This window comes from Oenanthe melanoleuca, chromosome 1, assembly GCF_029582105.1.
Source record: "Oenanthe melanoleuca isolate GR-GAL-2019-014 chromosome 1, OMel1.0, whole genome shotgun sequence".
In the NCBI taxonomy this organism is placed as follows: Eukaryota; Metazoa; Chordata; class Aves; order Passeriformes; family Muscicapidae; genus Oenanthe; species Oenanthe melanoleuca.
The window spans coordinates 87,787,334-87,804,968 of NC_079333.1; the positions used below are offsets into that span (position 1 = coordinate 87,787,334).

The 17,635-nt window shown below is 38.1% G+C and overlaps 1 protein-coding gene across 5 annotated transcripts in view; it reads right to left on the minus strand.

Moving 5' to 3' along the window:
* Positions 1-4,254: 4,254 nt before the first annotated feature.
* ARHGEF7 (Rho guanine nucleotide exchange factor 7) overlaps positions 4,255-17,635 on the minus strand; it is a 111,494-nt gene continuing 98,113 nt past the window's right edge. For 4 of the 5 annotated variants that reach the window (XM_056488544.1, XM_056488536.1, XM_056488572.1 and 1 more), the window contains 3 exons: positions 9,120-9,219; positions 8,441-8,495; positions 4,255-5,348 (listed from right to left, as the gene is read on the minus strand). In XM_056488544.1, coding sequence (XP_056344519.1) covers positions 5,226-5,348; positions 8,441-8,495; positions 9,120-9,219 — 278 coding nt within the window. In that variant the 3' untranslated portion in view covers positions 4,255-5,225. The remainder of the gene's footprint in view (positions 5,349-8,440; positions 8,496-9,119; positions 9,220-17,635) is intronic. The other variant, XM_056488554.1, reaches the window with a different exon arrangement.

Sequence of the window (17,635 nt, forward strand, 5' to 3'; positions counted from 1 at the left end):
TGACAGGAGGTGGCTAGCAATACACTAAGAAAAACAAATTGTTCACACAGAGAAAGGGAATGAGATCAGTGAGAATGTCCAGAACTAATGGGAGCACCTGAGCAAATTCTGGACTGTGAAAATCTGCACTATGTAATTGGTGCCACAGTTATAACTACTCCTGGTATCTTGCAGAACTGTAGCTCTCCTTTCTTCCTAAGGACACAAGAATTAGATTTAGGCCTGGACAGTGGCTTTAAGGCAGCCATCCAAATTATTGGAGAGTTCAGGAGGTTAATTTAGTTCCAAATCCAGGCTCAGCTCCCCTTCCAAGACAGTATTTAACTCATGTATTAAAGAAAACGCTCAAGTGCTGAGCACACAAGGTAAAATATGGCAAGTCTCCATCCCTTTTCCAGATAATGAAACATGTCTTGCAGAGCAAATTCATCTCAAATTTCATCTCAGCATTTTTCCAAAGTGTGAACTCCCCTTTTCTGGGACCCTTCAGCATCAGTAGTGTGGGACTTATGGAGTATCTACAGAGTGACACACACATTAACCCACATCACCCCTGACTATTGTAGGCTTCTCACTCCCATAATCAAGGGTTACATGCTCCTTTTCCCTTCTCATGACCTATCACAGTGAGTGAAGGTGTTCACTGAAAGTGGGTAATGGTAAGTTCTGCACCTGAATTTCTGAGCCTGGTAGGTGTACCAGGTCCAACAAAATGTAATTGAGACATCTCTTGAACAAGCAGGACACAGCTAAGGCCCAGACAGCCTTGAGGAACACCTATTTTAGAGTGCAGCAGTGAGGGAAAATGCAGCACAAAGTCCTATGAACACTGGGGTTGGAGAAGGAGGGGAAAAAGGTGCCCCAGGGGCTGGAGAAGGCTCCCCTGCAGCCTGTGAACACCACAGTGAAGCAGTTTTCCCCTACAGCCCATGGAGGACTCCATACTGCAGCAGATGCACTGAAGGCATCTGCAGTCCATAGTGAGCCCTCAGTGGGGCAGGCTCATTGGCAATGAACTGATGAACCCACCTGGGAGCACATCTATCCTTGCAGGACTGCCAGCCATGGAGAAGACCAACACTGGAGCAGGGGGAGAATGAAGGGGGAGCAGGAAAGAGGAATTTTTATAGACAGACCAAAATCTCCATTCCCACACTCCTGCACTGCTTGGTGGGGGGAGAGGGGAAGACAGAGGCAACAGAAATGGAAGAGTCAAGTTCACCTAAGAAGTGGGGTAAGGGAAAGGTGGCTTAGTTTTTCTGTTTGTTACTGATAAGAAATTAGTGGTTTTTATCTCAATGCACAAGCTCTCCCGTCTTATATCTTCCCCTGTCTCCTGCTGAGGGAGAGGAATAAGAGAGCAGCTTGAGAGTCTGGCAGCCAGCAATGGTCAACCCACCACAATAAAAATCATTCAAAAAGAAAAAAATCCCCATAACACTTCAGGTGACAAGAAAATGACCATTTCAAACTGTGTAAAATACCCATCTTTATACTGACAAACCCAGAGAAAAGCTGGAAAATAAAACTTCTGAGAATAATTACAAACTGCTGCAATTGAAGTCCTCTGTTCTAAGTATATCTCCTTGCTGAACTAAACTGGAATAAATATATCATTTCACACACCCAAGATGTTACTAATCCCTTCAAATGCCTTGTCCAAAGACTGAAACCATCTTTTCAAACAAATGTCTCCCTGCACTTTCCTTAATCCATCCCACCATCTGGCATAAAGCCATACTGATGATTCTGTGACCATAAAAATCATCCCTCTCCCCTTTTTCAGGCAGCACCAACCACAAAAAGTCTCCATGACACACACATCACAAATTTCTGTCTATTGAGATAAATCATCCATATAGACATATTTTACACAACTGATGCAGTTTCTAGTGTTTCTTGCTTTCTTTCCTTTCATTATTTTTTGTCTTTGATCTCCTCCATTTCTTACATTACCTGAGCAGGTCAGGTTGCCAAAGAAAGTGAACATTTCTCAATGTAAGACAGTTAAGATGCTCCTTCTCACCCCTCTAAACAACCCTTGCTTTGTTTGGGTTTTTTTCCAGGCATCAATTTATATTATAAAAGACCATGAAAAAGCTCTTTCAAGATAGTATAGCAGCTACTAAATTGGAGAGGTAGTTATTTATATGAAAGGCAAAAAAAAAAAGAAGAAAAAAAAAAAGAAAAGCAATTTCCCTTCTTTATCTCATAGCCCACATATTAGATGACACTTCACTGGGTAGGGGGAAAAAAAATCATGGTTTAATTACAATGTAGCATAAATGCTTTAGTAGTGGATACCAGGATATTATTATGACATCTAAACTATAGTTCTCCACAGACACTGTAAACAGATACTCTAAATTCCCTAAATGATTTGCATTAAAAAGTTTTATACAAAGGCAGTCAGTTATTCAATCTTTAGGATGTCATGACATGGTGAGACAAACACACATACATCTGTAAGTACAGAGAAACGTTATGCTACATTTTGGACAGTTCAGAACTGAAAGTGCTTCACATCTATAGGATAAGAAATGGCTTCATCTCCTCATCCCTAAATGATGAGAGCAAACAAACAACCCTTTAATAGGTTAAATAAACAGTGCCCCATTTATCCATGCTTATATAAAGTTTCCAACAATTCAGAAGGTCCATGGACATTTACAATCTATATACACTGTAACAAACTGTCAATAAAAACAAGTTCAGGTACTTCTTGGTTCCCAAAAGTCAGAAGCTGCTCTCTGCACTAGAGACAAAAGCTATCTACAACATTAGCTCAGTTTTCCTTTTTGCTTCTTTTTTTCGTGTGTGTGTGTTTGTGCAAAAATTAGTCCTCCCAATCCACCTTGAACAAAATCAGTCTCTAAGTCCTGATCATATTTAACAACTGCTTCATCCCAGTGTTTAAGGCATGTTCATTAGATGTCAATGTAGGAGTACTGCCAGAAATTATAATATCACAGGTACTAAGAGTCAGCAGATTTACATAGCAACACCACTTTTAACAATATAATGGAAAACAAATTGTTATGATGGAAATTGTTCCTGAGTTAAAATTTGCTAAATACTGCTAAGGTTAATGTTTTCCTTTTATACTTCTTCCTCTGGAATGTCCTTTCACATATGCTCAATTGAAAATTAAAAATCACTATGAAAATATCCTGAATGTCAGAAAGTGAAAATGTTAGCAAAATTCTAGTTATAGTGGCTTTCCCAAGTCTAAATTTGGCCATGATAGTATGCATTTGCAGGGGTTAGTATCACTTAGTTTTTAGCAAGGATATTTTCTAAATGCGAAGATAAATACAATGTCAGTCCACAATTCTGTGCAACGGCAAACATCAAGGAAAGATTTTCATATCAAGAATTCACAAATTTAAAGTTCTGTGAATATATATAACTGTGGTAATGTAGATGTTTTAAATTTTTTCCTCCTTTAGAATTAAAGGAAAACATTTTTAAGTTGCAGGAACACAGACACCTACAAATATATTCAGCTTTCTGAAAGAGACAACTTGTCTACTCAGGTTATGAAACATTCATTCTCAGAGAATTGTTTCTCAAATATGTAATCATTGACAGAATTTCCTATTTTAAAAATGCTGTTCTTGACTGAAAAAAGTGGGTAGCCTTAGAAGTAGATCTTCCATTAGATTCAAGATGCAATTTTGACAATTCTTACAACCCAAATCATCCTGGCTCCAACTCACTAAGGTTTGTACAAACATTTGCTTAAATCTGAGCATTACATTTAGCAGGAGTTAAAGGGCAGTAGAAAATCAGAATGACAAAAGCTGTGACTCAAGTTTGTGCTATACCTGCACTTCTGACTCAGCTGAATACAAACCCCTCAGAAAGCTGCACTGTCTGGAATTGAATCCCAAGTTTGATGAAATCCATGAAAACAATGAGCTTTAATGGGATTAGTATTTTAAGTGCTCCATCTGAAGCTCACTGTTTGCAGTGATGTATCATCTCCTATCTTAAATACAAGAAACTGCAGTGATTGCACCTATCAGACTAGGGAATTAATGTTCCTTGATGTATTTAAAAATCTGTCAGCAGTGCAAATTATGAATTACAGTACGATTAAAAAAAATCATCTTACTTCCACATTTCTTTCCATTTAAATCCTAGTAGGACAGAAATCAGCAACATGCAAAGAAAGAGGGTGGGAAAGGAATGACTGCTTCCACAGTATGGGAACCCCAAACAGAGTCTTATATAGTGGTATAGAAACAAAGCTCTGAATGAAGTTTGGCTTAGCCCATGTGTCTTATGCACAAAGGTTAGCCAAAATTTAATTGCTGTGACCATAAAATATAAATAGCAACAATTTATTCACAAAATTCTGGATTAGATTGATTTTTCCTTTAACAAACTGTATGCTCTGTTATTAGCCAGCTGTATGTTTAAGCACAACAATAGAAAATGTAGTACATAAACACCTAAAAATCACAGTCATAAAAAGCAGGCAAGTACATCAGTCTTTTGGTGGCCAAACACAATAGATTAGTCTGCCAAACAAGTGTATGTGAAGGTAAATTGTGGGCATTAGATTTGTTAAAAATTGTTTCTACTGTCAATAAACAAATTCTTGTATTTTAATACTGTTCTTAAGGAACTGTAAACTGTTTAAACTAACAGGTAACAGTAAAGGATTTAAATATAGTGGTAAATAGGAAAAATAGGGGCTTAAATTTGCATGTGTGGTGAGTAGGTAATTTGGAACTAATTCATAATTATCCACAAAGAACTCTGACCTCTCTTAGGTAAGACAGTACTGCCATCATTTCTAACACTTGTGACCATTATAATAACAGAAGAAAAAAACCCCAGAATATCAACCCTGATACATCAATCACATATGCATTCTAAATTACAGCTATTTACATGAAAAATACATATTTAATTAAAAAGCCACTGAAAATCATGGACTTTTAGTCAGGTGCTGCACTTTCTGCAAAATGAGGTAATTTGGATGCAAACAAATTAAGTTTAGTAGAGTTCAGGATCCACAGTCTCCATGCTTAAAGTACAGATTGCTTCAGTAAATGGCTTGACTCTTTCTGTATGTTCAGAACAAGAAATCACTAGATCCAGTTAAATCCTGTTTTATAGTGCTCTTGATGCAACACTGACTAATGTCAGAAGGCTTCCCAGCTCAGTTGTACAACTGGTCTTTCAATAGAAAGAAGAAGGGGGGGAAAAAGTGGTTATAAGTTGGTTTCATCCCAAGATGGATCATTCATGTTCTTTAAAACTTTTCTAACAAGCTTCTCCAAGTCCTTGCGAGCTCTTTGTTCCTCTTCTAATGATTTCTTCATCTTTTTGTTATCCTGTTTAACAGAGACAGAGATATTACTGGTTTGTTTGGGGGGCTTTGAACAGACCTGACTACACACACACTGTCAGTCACAAACTCTGAAGGCTCTTCCCAGTAAAATTGGTATTAGCTGCTCAAAAGCAAAGCTTCTATTAAATCTTCACAATTTACACACAGTTATTTCACACAGTACAAAGGGACACTGAGCTACTTCTTATTTGCACTTTGGGGGCCTTTATACAGCAAGTGCTAGTAACAGATGGCCACTAATCTTGAATTCTTCTGCTCAAATCTGATCAATGAGGGGTAGAATATATTTGTTGCTAATGGAGAAGGGAAATGGAGCAGTAAGCAGACTAAATATCCCCTGTAAGAACCTCCTGTGATTTTAACTGGTTTCAACCTCCAAAAAGCTTCTTAAAATTTAATGCAAATTAACTTGCTTCATTAGGAATGTAAACAGTTGAAAGGAGTATCCTGAAAACCATTACATTCTCTGAAAAGTGTTTTGTGACTAAATTTTAAACTAGACTAATAGCTACCAGCAGTCTAAGAGAAGTCTGAATTTCAAGGAACACCATTTCTCCACATGTATATTAACAAGAGAGTTCTCACTGTTTAGTGCCATCAGGCAATATTGAAATAAATGAACGACAGGACCATAAGGATGACAGGGACCAATCCATAGGAATGCTTACACTACTTAATTCTGTTCAAGTCAAGGTGATGCTGGGAACAGTAGGGAAGCAACCAGAAGGTAAAATAACATTGAAATAAGGCCCCAAGTTAAGTCTAATGGTGTTCAACAAACACAGGCCTTCAATCCAAGGGTCAACTGAACTCCCATTCACTGTCATTTACAGACATTTCAGAAATATGATGGGATCATAAAATCATAGAATATGAGTTGAGTTGGGAGGGACTCATCAAGATCATTAAGTCCATCTCCTGACCTTGCACAGGACACCCAAGAATCACACCATATGCCTGAAAGCATTGTCCAAATGTTTTGTGAATTCAGACAGGCTGGTGTTGCGGCCTGGGGTGCTGGCCTCCCTGGGGAACCTGTTCCAGAGCCCAACTACCCCCTAGTTGAAAAACCTTTTCCTAATACCCAACCTAAACCTTCCCTGACTCAGCTTCATGCTGTTTCCTTGGGTTCTGTCACTGGTCACCAGAGGAGATTGGTACCTCTTACCCTCACAAGGATGTTGTAGACCACAATGGGGTCTCCCCTCAGCCTCCTCTTGTCCAGGCTGAACAAACCAGGTGGCCACAGCCCATACAACTTCCCCTCAAGGCCCTTCACACTCTCCAATAGTTAAAATATCTTTTTATATTGTGTCCCGCAGAGCTGCCCCCAGCCCTGGAGGTGAGGCTGCCCCAGCTCAGAGCAGAGCAGGACAATCCCTCCCTTGCCCAGCTGGCCATGCTGTGCCTGATGCCCCCAGGACAGGGTTGGCTCTCCTGGCTCATGTTCAACTTGCCCCTGACCAGGACCCCCAGGTCCCTTTCCCCCAGGTCCCTTTCCTGCTTTGCAGCTTCTTGTTCCCTAGCCTATACAAAAACCACAGTCTGACACCTCACTAACTCCACTCCCTCCTCAAGTCTGTTGAGAAACTCAGAAAGTTCACTATTTAATGTAAGAACAAATTTAAGTTAATAACTCTGCCAATTCAGGACCATCCAAGTGGAACACCAGCTATGAATAACCAATGGAAGCTGCCATAGGAAGGACCCCACTCTGCAGTCTGGTGTCTCCACCAACCAGGACACTACGTACTCCCAGAAAGCCTTTATCCAAAAAGCCCTTGCCAGCTCAGAGATTATTTCTGCCACTTCTCTGGTTGGCAGCATCGCAGCAGCAGACCAATAAATGCTTTTAAGATGAGATTCCTGAATTCCTGATATGTAAGAAAATGAAATCAGGCTTTAATATGTCTTGGCTTGGAGATGTAAGATTGTGCAGAACATCTATTTGGAAAGGCACCAGAAAAGAGAGCTGTTGCATGAAGCTCAGGAGAAGGTGACTTTTTGTTTAAGGGTCATGGAGATGTGCAGAGCCTCAGTAAGGCTGCACATCTATTCTTTGTACAAGAGCAGGAGGCCACAGGGGTATTAGGGGCTATTACTGCTGCTTTTGTTACATGAATTGTACTTTTTAAAAGACTGCCAAATTCAGATCTAATCTGAGATACTCATTCTTTATATACTGAACATAGCAGAATTTAAGTATGCAACACATCAACTGTCCTATTTCAAGGTATATGCACGGCATCCTTAGAAATACTAGGCATGCTTACAGATGGCAAAAAAAAAAAAAAAAATCACATTTATAGCCCCAGACCTGAAAAAATTTGAATACAAATCCTTTTTACATTAACACAAGATATTTTATCCAACTTCTAGAGTCAGACTGGCAATCAAATTCACACCTTGCATAGTGAGGAAAATCCAATGCTTCTTTTCACCTATACATTAAGCAAAGACTACATGCAGCATCATTAATATGGTTAAAACAAGCTATGTCCTGATAAGATGATATTTTTATTTATTCATGGTGGATATTTAGAACAAGTGACAAAAAAGCACCCAGAGCTACTGTGAAGCCCTCATTTAACAAAAGCCATGTGATAGGCACTGAAAAGGACTCTTGTCTCTGGAAATGAGTAGTTTTAGGAACTGATCCATAAGATGTGTTCAGGTTACTTAAAGATTGTATCATTTTAGAACTATAAATATCTGGTTCTCTTTAAGGCTTTATTAGCATTCTTGAGCAACTACTAATTCTCAGTCTCTGTAAGCTTACTTGTGGTGATACAGCACAACTGAATTTGCTTAACACTTCCACCATTTCAGAAGCTGCAGCATCCAAAACCAGCTTAGTAACTCACTTCAGAGAAGCAATCCTCAATGCTATTCTTAGAAGACTGATGACAATAAGGGAGTGCTTTTTGGCAAATGATATTTGACTTTTAAAAGTAAATCTAGTCCAAAATTCAAGTTCATGACTGTCAAAGTGAACTTGCAAGCCATATTTAGTTTTATAACACGCCTTCCATCTTCTCTTTCTCCATGTTGTTATAAATGTAGCAAGTTACCAACCTGTCTTAACTCCTGTACTTCATCCTTTAGTGCATATACTGTGTCAACAAGGCTTCTAAAATGAAAAAAGAAGGTCATCTGTAACAACAGTTTTCAGAATACACATCTAAATCTATTATTAGACAAAACTGTTTAATGAAATGCAATTAAATAAAAACCACCCCACACCTAATAGCTAAATTCAAACCTGTGTTTAAAAAAAACCTGTCTCTAATCCTGATTTATATTCAGTAAGGCAAGGACCTGTTAACAGCTTCTGTGACAAGAAACACCTCTCAAGCACTTAGGTGCCTCTACTGGTATTTGTATTAGAGCTTTCTACAGCAGAACTGTAGTTTCATTTCCAACATACACTTTACCAAAAAAGTAGAATGACTCCACAGACTAACTAGAAGGATGACACCAACTTAATACTGAAATGTGACAGCACTTGGAAAAATTATTTGTAAGTGAAGCACATCACTTCTTGGCACAGGTGGAGTAGGGTGCACAGCATATAGAAGGAAACCAGACATTCAAATGAAGGCCAACTGCACTCAGAGGACTGGCAGCACACTCCAAATGGCTCTATTCCAACTACAAACACACCATACACATCCTACTATAATGGGAGACAGGAGGAGGAAGAAGGGTGCAAAGTTTACTACTTTAATTCATCATTCATTAAACATTTTCTTACTTCTCTTCTATAACAGTCTGACCATTACTTTTAGTTTCTTCTACAATAATTTTTTCTTCTTCTGGAAGCAGGACTTGAGGAGCTGATTCTTTACGGGAACCTGTTGTAAAAATAAATTACAAAATGAGCAACTTACAAATACCACTGGAGCATTTTAAAGATTATTCATTCATTCACCACATGATACATCCCCATGACCAAGGTATACAACTTTCCATTTCCCCCTTCCCTCCACACATGAGTTACTGACACATTTTTTACTTTTGAAACCACAGCCTTACAATAACAAAAGGTTGTCAGACACCCCTATCCCACTGGTGACATAACTCCTGAGTCACTGACAGGGATGTTACACTGTTCAAGGAACAGTACACTATTCAACCAACAGTAAAAGCTGTGCAAATTCCCAACAGCAGACTGAGAAAGACTTAGCTTGTTTAAGTTACAGCAATTTAAATGTCAAGGACAGATTCTGATCTCACACTGATACAAATCCAAGATGTAATTCTGCTCTAAACCCATTACTCTGTCAGTAAGGAGCAGAATAGTGATTTCAAATGAAACAGCAATTAAAGACAAAAGTAAAAGCCCTTTCCTCCAAAACACTGTTAGCACCACACTTTGTGTGTGCACACATATACATGCAAATACTCTCACAGATAGTATTTAGTCCTACCAAATGACACATGCTCTTTGTATTTAACAGATGTTTTAAAATGTACTTCACGGTTTGATGATAAAAACTCAAAACATTCCAACATCTTCAGAACTTTTTCCACACATTAACAATTTATAACATCAAGATAAATAACATAAGATTATAAAAACGTAGTTCTGACTAAAAAAGCTACTCAGAAATGTGCATCCACCCATAAGTAGGTATTCTATAAACATTATTCAGGCTGCAAGAAATTACAAGGCTGTTTTTTTTTTTTTAAGAAGGTCTGTAAATAAATTAGTGTCTAAACATACATTCAGAATTCAAACACTGCAGATAAAGCACTTAAGTTCTCACATTTTTAACTAAGATGCCTGTTTTAAAAAACAAGGAACATCTGCCCACCAATTCACTGCAGTGAACTTTCATTAACCAGGAATTTCTCAAGTCTCATACAGTTCAAACTGATAACTTGGTACTACAGAGCACATGCCTGTCCAGAGAAATTAGTTACTGAACAGCTGCTTTTGTGCTAACAGTGCTTTTCTCTTATGGTTCATGGTAAAATACATAATATAAACAAATAAATAAAAATGTTGAATAAATCACACTCATTACAAAATACTAACTTCCCAAAGAGCTGCAGTCTTGAGTTCTGAACAGTGAGCTTGTAAGGACCAATCTTAGCTCTACATGTTTAGCTATTTAAACTATCTTAGCAAACAATGACAAATGTCTTTAATGAAGAAAAAAGTTTCCTTAAGCTTACAGTAAAGATCTAACATATCAGTATGTGATTGTCAAAGTTATATAGAATAAAGAGAACAGCAGATTTGAGAAATAATCTTGTTCTTGAAAGCTGTAAGTTCTTCTTACGGAGTGAAGAAATCTTTTAAGGGTTAATACACTTCCACTTATTTTCCAGGAGGAACAACCTATAAAACAAACACATCCAAATTCTGTAGGGAGCTGAAGGACACTTTGTCAATTTCTAACTGTAAAATGCTCTCATGTTTATTTCAGTAAATTTCTTACTGCTCTGCTTTATCAGCCTTGCAGCTAACGCAGAACTGAATTAAATGTTGTGTTAGGAATTAGCTGGCAGCAGCTGCTACCAGATCACTGCATTTTGGGCCTCTGTACTGGTGTGGAGCACAGCTCAAACCAGCCCAGGCCAAGGGAGACACTGACCAAGGGGAGAGAACTGCCAGATGTTTGTCACCCATGACTCCCTCCACCCAAATGGAGCACGTGTTATTTTTCCCTTTGTATGGAGCTGCATCCACCTGTCCGCTGGGCAGGGTAACACAAGTCCTTGCAAAGCACAAATAGCATGGAGGAGACAGCTTGACAGCAAATGTCCCAGCTGTTCATCTATACACACACATGCATGTGATGCAGATGTCTACAGCAGCACATCCTGAGAAATGTACAGCACACAACACTGCAGAGACACAAAGCACTTCAACATTATACAAACAAGGAGACCTCATGCTACACAAACACACACATGGAAATGGAAAACTGCTGCTGTGAACACTGACCTTCCTGTGCAACAGGACAGTAACTACTGTGGAACACAAGATTCACTCTTGCCTTCACTGCTCCAATGCCCTTGGGTCATACAAACTCTTACTTGTATGGTCAGAACTCTTCCTGTTCTTATAGTCTGGACTTATGCAAGACCCCCCACACTTTTTCCTTGATTGTGGTTTGGGTTTTGTGAGCTTTGGAGGGTTTTTCTTTACTATAGATTGTTTTAGATCTAAGTCCCAGAAGGACTTGCTGAGTATCAAAGGTACAAACACACAGCACATCTATCCTGCCACAAAGGATCTGGTCATCAAATGAATACGTGCACAGTAACATCAGACATGAGGTGCCAAGTTCCAAAGGCAAAAGGAAGGGATTTCAAAATGCTGGTTTTCTGCACCATTTATGCCAGCAGCGGTCCCTTTTTCTTTTTTTTTTTTTTAAAGGTGATTTTTTTTGTAATTACATATCTGAAAGTAACTTCAGGCAGAGTCATCACTGGCACTCAGCAATACCCCCTAAGTTCCACCTTGTGCCTTCATCAAGTTCTTTATGCCTACCCTGTGTGTAACTATTTCCTTTTGCAAAAGCTACATCTTTAGGACATGAAAAGAGGGTTGTGTTACAGTACAGTGAGCACTTCCCACTGAATTATTACTGAAAGGACAGTCTAGGACGTTCATACAGCTCAGATAACCCTAAGTACCTTTGAGACATACTCCACATTTTCATGAAATAGGGTGGAAGAACCAAGTTACTTTAGTTTGCCATATCTGCTATTCCTCAATCCTAAGCATGCAAATTTCACACAATGCTATTACAAGACACTATTCCAAGCCAAAAGGGCCAAATGATTGTATTTAAATTGATGTCAAACAACTGCCTAATTCACCTTAAGAAAGCACAGCCACAAGTACTAGTCAGTTAATTTGTTGGGCTTTTTCATGTGGAGATTTGTTGTCGTCATCATTTCTTGTTTTGTTGATTGGTTGGTTTTAGGTGTTTTATTTTTTTTTCTTTAGGACGGACACCCCACGCCCCAAGTTACAGAAAATTGGGTTTCATTTGGTTTGGGTTTTTTTTTGTAGAGGATAGGTATTGAGGGAAGCAGGTAGATGAGACGAGAAAGTTATGTTGGACAAAACCAAATAATTACTTCAAGACTAGCAAACAAATATTAATGCCAAGTAAGTTGCCATAACTTCTCAACAGGAAACTCTTAAATCCAAGGTCTTGGAAGAATGACCCCACTGTTTAGAAGTCTGTTGAATAATTAAGGCAAACAACTGATCACTACAATCAAGATTCAACTAAGTTTCCATAAATTCCATGAAAAAAATAAAAGTATCTATTCACTGTCAATACCTCTGAGCCCTAGAGTGGAGAATCAAGAATTACAATGCTTTTTGACAAAACCACACTCTAAATTACAGGTTTAGCAAGTTTAGCCTCTAGAGTAAAGCCACTAACAACACAGCCCACCTGAAATTCAGACCAGGGCTACAGGCCTTAGCAATACCCCCTACGTAATGTAGAAGAACACCTGAAATACAAGAATATGCCTGGTTTTTGGTTTCAGTGCCTGATCCCCTTCCAGCTAAATCAGTCAGTGAAAAACAAGCAAGCAGTTCTGAGCATTTCCAGAAATAAGGAAAGTTGAAACCTGTTTGGGTATTTACAAGGTTGAAAGTCTTCATAACAAAGGTTCACTTTATACCTGCCTAAAACAGGCAGAGAGTCACTCGTCACCCTGGAGTATGATCTGAACACCAAACTAGTAATATACTATAGCAGAGACTGAAAAGTCACAGAGGTTCTCACTGATGTCTACTTGCAATCCTAACTCACAACCTCAGCCCTTTATTCACTCTCCCCCAAAAGGAGAATGACACCTTACAAAATGGTTGACACAGAGCCAACCCCCTCTGCCCAGCCAGAGACACCTTCCCCCCTAGACCAGGCTGTCCAAAGCCTCACCCAAACAAAATCCTGTTTGGACTGAGCACTCCCAGGGATGGGGCATCCACAACTTCTCTGAGCAACATGCTATTTTTATATGGCACCATCCTGGTTCCTGACAGAAGCCAGGTTTCAGAAAGAGCTGTACTAGTAAATAGTCTGGCCCTTTGTTTTGAATCATTTAGCAGACAAATATGAAGGGAGCTCAGAAGTTTCGCAGGAGGGAAGTCAGAAAAGGGGGATGAAATTCAGAAACCTTTCTACTTTAACTGAATATTAAAACTATGTTCATAGGTCTGTCTGTCCAGGAACCATTTAAGCCAAGAGTAAAATGGATGTGGATATTCACATCATCTGCTTAAAGTAACTAATTTCAGGGCATCAACTCTCCCCAGTCAACCAAGAACAGCTTCCTGGAGCTGGTGAATGGGAGAAGGCTCATAGTCATAGAAGACTATGAGTGTCCTAATTTGAGCTATGGAAGTCAGATATGTGGGGATGGTGGTAATTTCAAGAAGTGCACAGCATTATCTGAGGCCATGAGCAAAGACTCTGTTGCACAGCTTTAAAGTATTGCTGTTTTCTTCACTTCCTAATCACCTTTACTGTGATTAGAAGAGGTAAAGAGGAGAACAAGGCAGGGATAAAGGTCAAAATTTGAAACAGTACTTTTAAATATACAATTCTGTTTTTCACCAACTTTATGAGCTAAGAAGTTCTCAGAAATTAAATTTACTAGAGTTTCAATGAAAGGAGTGTGAAAAACAAGTGTGTACACAAGTGTGTCTAAACACACTGTTTAAATCTACCATTAACCACTGGCATGAACAGACATGTACATTTCCTAGTGAAACAAGTATTAGACAAAAAAATTACTTGTCATTTTAAATACAATTTTAAATATTCAGTGTTTCATTGCATTTGTTATATTAAATATGTTAAAGCAGATGAGGAGACGTGCCAAATTAACGTTCTCCTTTTTAGTAAATTTTTCACAAGGTCCTAATACAAAGAATTTAAAAAAAGGGTATCCTTTGCTATCTTTGTAAAGAAAACACACACCAGAACTCAATTATATCAGCTAAACTTTAGTTCACTGTATAAGATACACCATTGCTTGTAAATTATTAGGAATAATAAAAAACGTTTAGGCATGAAGTTGGTTTCTTTCTTTTTTTTTCTAATAGAGATACACAAACAGGAATAAAACCCCACATGACTCAGATGTGACTGATTTAGGCAGTTTACAGCAATATGCTTAGATGAGTAAAATGGAAACAAAGTGGACTGAAATATAACTTCATATGTAAGTGTTAGTCATGTAAGAACAGGATGAATAGTTTGAAAAGACAGATACACCATCTGAAGACATGGGAGATTCCTAAGACATTTGGAAAGAGCTACTCCACCAAACTGCCTTTTTTTTTTTCTTTCTGCTAACCAATACAAAAGCTTCCAAGCAGATGGCTGCAGGACTAGAGTTGCTACAATCATAACAAAAGAAAGGTTATGACCTTTCAATAGAGAGGGATCATTATTAAATTTATTCTGATGTAAACATTTTAGGATGTATATTAGCTTATTGATTTGCTTAAATTCACTCATATGTAAGAATCTTTTAGTAGAAACACTAAAGATACCTCTTACTTTAAAAAGAAAAATGTTGCAATATTAAATCATGAAAACACATAAGGTTATATATATCCTTAGGATATTCATAAAATTTCTCAGGCAATAGGACCTGCAGAAGTAGGTTTTAGATCATTCCAACAATTCAGCCCATGCTTTTACTGAGAATATACCATTTAAAAAAACAAACAAAAACAAATAAACAAAACAAACAAACAAACCCCCCAACCAAGAAACTCAAAAATTAAAAGGAAGAAAATAAAATTAATTTAACAGAAGAGGAGGGCAACAGAAAAACAATCTATAGATGGCAATGTCTCTGAAATTATTTTTACAAAAAAGAGGATATAGAAGAATACATACTTCACATTACATTGAATTTCCTGTAGATGTCAACTACATTAAACAAAGATTACACACTTATGTCAAAAAAGGTCTTTCACATCAGCATTTGATTCCTCTGGGAAGAAAGGAGAAAGAGAAAGGAGGCATAGGGAGAAGAGGATGTGTTAAGTTACAAGTTCTGCTGTCCTTTTCCCCTGTGTAATAATTAAATATTAAAGTCACAGTCTAGCAAATGCAAAATTTATTTCAACTGTACATAACAGATGTCCTTTTCATATAAAACAAAACACTTAATTGATATATGCAACCACAAACAATATGCATACTGTACAGTACAATGAAACATTCAGATATACATCCATTTTGCATTTTCCAAAGGCAGTCACCTACTAAAGATGGCTTCTCCCATTCACAAATGAAGTGCACAATATATATTATTCTTTCTATGTGTTACGTCACTATATACACATTACTGTGTTTTGGCAAGATTATGCAAAACACCCAATCAATATTGGCTGGCTTCAGTCTATGGTGAGTACTAATTTATATGGAAACACTGCATAAGCCATGAGAAGAGGGCCTGACAATGGCTTGAACCTACCTTCCAATTCAGCTTCTCCATCCTTCCAGTGTATTTGTTACTGTACACATACAATTTACAGAATTGCATAAACAAAAGGTACTGTTATTACCATGACTAAAGTTCCACAAAAATAGAAACACTGAACCTTTGGACTGAATACCACCATTTCCACATTTGCCTTTTTTTTTTCGTTTGTTTCAAGCATTTTGCATTAATACTCCTGATCAGTTCACAATAGTTTACAGCCTGTAACACTGAAGACGTAGAACGGTTTTAAATGTGCTGTGATGTTAATATGAGAATACACAATATGAAAGATAATAATTATGATAGTATTTAATGACTTAAATGCTACAATAATTAATGGTGGTAAACTGTCAAAGCTTTGGTGCATAGAAAGTCAAAATCTTCGGATTGGATAACAAAACTTTCTGTGTGATAAGGAAAGTTCAAATGCAACAACGGTATTACAAACTCATATTTACACTATATAACATGAAACAGACATAAAGGAATTATCATTTATCCAGTGCAGAAAACATTATTCAACTAGAACACCACAGCATAAGAAACAGGGCAATAAACAATCCATACCTTCCATATATGTTAAAAAAACAAACAAAAGAGCTGACTGAAAAGAAGAAGGGAGTGAAGTGGGTTACAAATATGCCGTGAAATGATATGGAGCACATATACTTATCTCGTTTCTCTAAGCAAGACTCCTCCATTTGCATAAGGTTCAACATACACAAGTTCCTGGTCATTACATTAATATTATATGACCAGCAGTGAGATGTACCCCTGAAAACCCTCCTTGGTAAGCACTACTGCTTTTGTTAGTCACATTATAGAACGCCAACAACAGTGAGAGGATAAAGCAGGGGATCAAACAACACTGAATGTAAATTGAAGACATGAACTGCCTTGAAACATCTTCTCCACACTAACCACCTTCTGCAATCATGCGCATCTAGCAATTGCAGCTTTCTGTTCATGTAATCTGCAGAAAGGTATTGATTACCTTTTAAACTGTGTGATCAAGTTCCCAGGCTGCAGTTAAATTTCAGCATGATTACTCTGAACTTGTTCACAGTGAACACTGAACACTGGATAACATGCTTATATGAAAAGTGATAAGGGTGTTGCACTTGGGAACCCCTGCAAAACTGAGATCTGTTTCTGTCCTCAAAACTGAGATCTGTTTCTGTCCTTTCATCACACTTTTCCCTAATGCTCACAAAGATTTCGAAAACATGCCTCTTGTTTTGATGCCAATTACTTTAGCAACAAGACAGAACACACACACACAGTTCACCCCAGCAGTGCCCCAGGTGCAGGTTTGAGACCTTCAGCTGTGCACAGCATGTCACAGTTCTCTGAAAAAGCCAACATGACTGTAAGTGAAGAGCTGCTGCAGAAAACAAACCTGCTTATGAGAGAAGTTACAAGACACAATAAAATCTGTCACAGACATGCTCCAAACAATACAACCCAAAAGCCAAGCATTCTATTATTCAGAACAAGCCAATTTGATCACAGTTGTACCTAGAGTTTCAGATGCTGAACACTGGAGCCTCCATCAGGGGAATCATTTTCCTCTTGTCTTTTCAAGAAGAATGGTCAATTGAGAGTTGACAGTTGTGTATTTTAACAGGCAAGTAAACATCTAAACCCTGCTTTCTGCCACACTACTGCATACAGTAAAGTGACAGTATGACCACAGATAACATGAGAGTACCAAAACACTGCATGTAATGAGCATGGACTGCCAGGTTTTCATGACAATTGCCAGACTGGGGTGGGGAAAGA